The following is a 4,991-nucleotide window of genomic DNA, read 5'->3' as shown; positions in this document are numbered from 1 at the left end:
GAACCTTTATTACCAGATCTTTCTGTTTAAAGAACATTTCTATATTGTTGGTAAGGTCGGAGATATTGGCCCTCATCGTTATTCCATAAACCTCATTGTTTCAAACAGTGTAATTTTTAGTTTCATCCTAAATAAGAAATAGAGCAAATCAAATATAAACATGTTTGAAAACAATAGATCAAGAAACATTTGTTAAAAGAATAGTTTTAACACAAAAATGTCTCTTATGCTGTTACATTTTCACTGGAACACAAAAGTAGAATTTTTAACTCTTTTCAAACAACAATTCATAATCTCAAAGAGGATAAAAAACACCAAAGAAGCATCATAACAGGTAATAGTAATGACATAATGTACTAATATCCAGCCAGGTCAAGAGATTTGTGGAATGGAAAAGAAGATTTCATAATGGAAAAGAGATTAGTGTAAATGTATTCGGTGAACTTGGGTGTACATTTTTGGGTGAACTGTCCATAAACATTACTGAAATTTTTCAAACATGGATTTTTTTATTTATTGTGAGTACCTTTCCCATGTTTTTGAACCGTAGAACTCCAAGTAACGCACATCCATGGTTTTTCAGTCGCGATTTATTAGAGGCCTCGCTGGGAATCTTTACAGACCAGGGAATGTCTGTCTTCAGGTCACTTTGACAATTCGTAACCTGTGAAAAAAGAATTATAATAATAAATAAGAAATCATACCATGTTTTATTGTTTCTCAGGTCTTACGTTTATCCTTTTCGGATCGGAAGAGTAACATATGTCTCTGGTTTCTGTGTTTTAGTCTTGTATGTGAAGAAGACCAATAACATCCCCCATGACAATCCGTGCGTTGCTTATATTGTTCTTTTCCATCTCTTCCATCTTAGGCTCAAGATTGTCCAAGGCTTTTCTGCAAAAATTGAAAATCACCCTGTATTCTGTCATTTTAATTTTAAAAGTCACTGGTAACCACACACTTACGATGCTTTTGAGGGATTAATAGATCCATCCTTGTCTTTTAGATCATCTGTAGTTAGATTGTAAGTTGTCTCAGATGGTGTGACGCTGGTAGTTGGATTGTTTCTTGTTTTAGGTGGTGTGAAACAAACAATCCAACAACCAGTTGTCTTAGGTGGTTTGGAACAGGTAGTTAGATTGTTAGTTGTCTCAGATGGTGTGAAACTGGTAGATGGATTGTTAGTTGTCTCAGATGATGTGAAACTGGTAGTTGGACTGTTAGTTGTCTCAGATGATGTGAAACTGGTAGTTGGATTGTTAGTTGTCTCAGATGATGTGAAACTGGTAGTTGGACTGTTAGTTGTCTCAGATGGTGGGAAACTGATAGTTGGACTGTTAGTTGTCTCAGATGATGTGAAACTGGTAGTTGGATTGTTAGTTGTCTCAGATGCTGGGAAACTGGTAGTTGGACTGTTAGTTGTCTCAGATGGTGGGAAACTGATAGTTGGACTGTTAGTTGTCTCAGATGGTGGGAAACTGGTAGTTGGACTGTTAGTTGTGTCGGATGATGTGAAACTGGTAGTTGGACTGTTAGTTGTCTCAGATGGTTTGAAACTAGTAGTTGGATTGTTACATGTTTCGGGTGGTGTAAAACTAACAATCCAACAACCAGTTGTCTGAGATGGTGTGAAACTTGTTGTTGGATTGTTAGTTGTCTCAGATGGTGTGAAACTGGTAGTTGGATTGTTAGTTGTCTCAGATGATGTGAAACTGGTAGTTGGATAGTTAGTTGTGTCGGATGATGTGAAACTGGTAGTTGGATTGTTAGTTGTCTCAGATGATGTGAAACTGGTAGTTGGATTGTTAGTTGTCTCAGATGGTTTGAAACTAGTAGTTGGATTGTTACATGTTTCAGGTGGTGTAAAACTAACAATCCAACAACCAGTTGTCTGAGATGGTGTGAAACTTGTTGTTGGATTGTTAGTTGTCTCAGATGGTGTGAAACTGGTAGTTGGATTGTTAGTTGTCTCAGATGGTGTGATACTGGTAGTTGGATTGTTAGTTGTCTCAGATGATGTGAAACTGGTAGTTGGATTGTTAGTTGTCTTAGATGTTGTGAAACTGGTAGTTGGATTGTTAGTTGTCTCAGATGGTGTGAAACTGGTAGTTGGATTGTTAGTTGTCTCAGATGATGTGAAACTGGTAGTTGGATAGTTAGTTGTGTCAGATGTTGTGAAACTAATAATCCAACAACCAGTTATATCAGATGGTGTGAAACTGGAAGTTGAATTGTTAGTTGTGTCGGATGATGTGAAACTGGTAGTTGGATTGTTAGTTGTGTCGGATGATGTGAAACTGGTAGTTGGATTGTTAGTTGTCTCAGATGATGTGAAACCTGTTGTTGGATTGTTAGTTGTCTCAGACGTTGTGTAACTGGTAGCTGGCTTTTTAGTGGTATTGTATGACAATGGTGTGAAAGTAGTTGATCTTTCTTCAACACAGATGACACACATCCATTCTTCCCCATTAAAATGCAGAACATATTTACTTCCTTCTCCTTCAACACAAATAAATATATAAGAGATTAATTTTAATCTGTGCATTTGGATCTCAAAGATTAAAGGGATCCAATATATTGTTGTTTATTTATAAACCTATCCCTCTATTGTTATTTCATCATGCATATTCATCACAGTTGACATAGATCATTATTGATAATAAATGAGTCCTATAATATAGATTACACCTGAGAAGAATAAGAAGTTCCCCTTCAAGGGAACTCACGCTGCGCCGAAACGCTGTGCGAACCCCCCTGCATGATTGCACTGTGAAGCACGTATGGAATCAGTCCAATGGTGTGACAGAACGTCATAGGCGGGTGACGTCATCAACCAGGAAACTATAAAGCACACCTGAACAAAACAATGTCAGCTTCTTTGTCTTCAGCAAGCGCTTTGTGTTTGAATTTGTGTCCCTGGTGTTTTTTGTCTTTCTTTAGAAGTTGCTATGCAGATGTTTTCACCTATATATATTAATAAAACATAATGGCGAACGAACAACATTTCAGGAAACTTTACACATAGAAATATACTGTGTGTTGTTTATTTGGGAGTGCAGAATGCTCAGTCAGCTCGCGAGGGAGATGAATGTGAGCATTGTGAGCGACTACCGCTGAGAATGCTGCGGCTCGTGTACCTGGCAGCTCGGGTCCTTCTTCTGCCGAGGCAGAGCGGCGGCTCCAGTCGTGGTGTTTGCAAATAGATCTGGCAGATGGGTTAGAGATGGGCCTGGCCTTTTCTCTGCCTTCACCTGCCAGGTCCAGTTCCTCAGTTCAGTCTCCTGCATGTGAGGAGCTCCACACTGAGGTGTTAAAGTCGTGGAAGAAACCAGCTTCTTACCATGTATTTAGTCCACACATCTACCTATTCAAACATTCATGGGCTCAAACAATACGGTTATGGGGCGATGCCCAGGGCTGAAGAGACGTTGGGGAGCTATCTCTCCCCTTAGTCAGCATCATCCCTCAAAGCACTGGCATTACCCACCAAGCCTCTCAGAGCTACTTCGGCTTTGGTGGGTAAAGCATATTCGCTGGCAGGTCAGGCTGCGGCTTGTCTGCACACAATGTCAATTCTGCAGGCATACCAGGCCGACCTGCTCAAAGACATGAGTACAAGCGAGGAGGTCCGCACTCGAATTACATCAGGCTGCAGATTTGTCTCTCCGGGCCACAAAGGAGACGGCCAAGTCATTGAGCCGTTCTATGGCAGCCCCGGTAGCCAGCCACGGAGAGGCATCTCTGGCTGAACCTTGCAGGAATGAAGGAGCTTCCTTCTTAACGCCATGCTCTCTCCTGCTGGCCTCTTCGGTGACGCAGTTAATTTTGTCATCGAGGTATTTCAGGAAGAAGCAGGCGGCGGCGTTCCAGAAATTTCTGCCTCGCCGAGCTCATGTCTCGGGGGCTGCTGAGTGGGAGCAGCCCCAGCCGTCATCCAGCTCCTCACATATCATTAGTGGTTTCTCAGTTCAAGGCCTGTGGTGGGACCATCATCTCTTATCTGACTGAGCATTCTGCACTCCCACATAAACAACACACAGTACATGTGTATGTGTAACATTTCCTGAAATGTTGTTCGCTCGCCATTGTTTTTTTAATTTATATATATATACGGTATAGGTGAAAACATCTGCCTAGCAACTTCTAAAGACAGACAAAAAACATAAGGGAGACCAGCATTTTCACTGAAAATTTTCACTGAAAATGCTGGTCATGTTTCAAGCTTTGAAATACTTCCTCCCAGACCTGAGGGACCAACATGTGTTTGATCGTACCGACAACACATCAGTGGTCTCCAACTTAAGCCATCAGGGGGCTCTGCGGTTGCACCCCTTATTCAAGCTGGCTCAACAGATCCTCCTATGGGCCCAAGGGAAACTGCTCTCTCTGAGGGCAGCATGTATTCCGGGGTATTTAAATCAGGTTGTTGAGGCAGGGGCCGAGGCCCGGGGAATGGAGACTCCACCCCGAGGTGGTACAGCTCCTATGGAAAACTTCAGTTGAGTGGAAGTAGATCTGTTCGCATCTCAAAAGACAACAAACTGTCCACTTTGGTTCTCCCTCACTCAACCAGCCTTTTGGGCTGGACACTATGGTACAGATGTGGCCAAGGCTACGTCTGTACGCTTTTCCCCCGATAGCTCTGCTCCGGGGAGTTCTGGAGAGAGTTTGCTGAGACGGGGCCTGACTTCTGTTAGTAGCCCCATTCTAGCTGGCCCGAGTATGGTTCTCAGACCTAGTGTCTCTCCTCTAGCGCTCTCCTCTGGAGGTTCCACTCAGGGGGGACCTTCTCTCTCAGGCGAGCGGGTTGATCCTTAACCTCTGCCCAGAATTAGTGGAAACTTTGGGCTTGGCCTCAGAGGGAGCCCAGCTCATAGGCACCCGTTACCTTTGTGACACTTGGAGATTTGGCCATTGTTTTGGAGGGCCTTTCCTTGGCTCCCTTTGAGCCTATTGAGGAAGTTTTTGAGAAGTTTCTCACACTAAAGACT

At 42.6% G+C, this 4,991-nt stretch overlaps 1 protein-coding gene across 1 annotated transcript; it reads right to left on the bottom strand.

Moving 5' to 3' along the window:
- Positions 1 to 37: 37 nt before the first annotated feature.
- On the bottom strand, positions 38 to 4,915 carry LOC130085668 (mucin-3A-like). The gene is made up of 6 exons (XM_056251567.1): positions 4,889 to 4,915; positions 3,138 to 3,302; positions 966 to 1,891; positions 732 to 894; positions 527 to 664; positions 38 to 127 (listed from the first exon to the last, which is right to left on the bottom strand). The coding sequence occupies exons 1-4, from the start codon at positions 4,913 to 4,915 to the stop codon at positions 783 to 785; spliced, it is 1,230 nt and encodes a 409-aa protein (XP_056107542.1). The 3' UTR covers positions 38 to 127; positions 527 to 664; positions 732 to 782.
- Between the last annotated feature and the right edge of the window lie 76 nt (positions 4,916 to 4,991).

Source organism: Rhinichthys klamathensis, unplaced genomic scaffold (genome assembly GCF_029890125.1).
Source record: "Rhinichthys klamathensis goyatoka isolate OS25496 unplaced genomic scaffold, OSU_Roscu_1.1 h1tg000085l_1, whole genome shotgun sequence".
Classification (NCBI taxonomy): Eukaryota; Metazoa; Chordata; class Actinopteri; order Cypriniformes; family Leuciscidae; genus Rhinichthys; species Rhinichthys klamathensis.
The sequence above is the reverse complement of the archived record's forward strand: the minus strand, read 5'-3'. Positions and strand labels throughout refer to the sequence as shown.

Coding starts and splice junctions, on each gene's coding strand:
- LOC130085668 (XM_056251567.1), bottom strand. CDS start 4,915: ATGGCCAAATCTCCAAGTGTCACAAAG. Junction 3,303..4,888: donor AATCTCCAAGTGTCACAAAG/GTAACGGGTGCC, acceptor TTAACACCTCAG/TGTGGAGCTCCTCACATGCA. Junction 1,892..3,137: donor AGAAGGACCCGAGCTGCCAG/GTACACGAGCCG, acceptor ACACCATCTCAG/ACAACTGGTTGTTGGATTGT.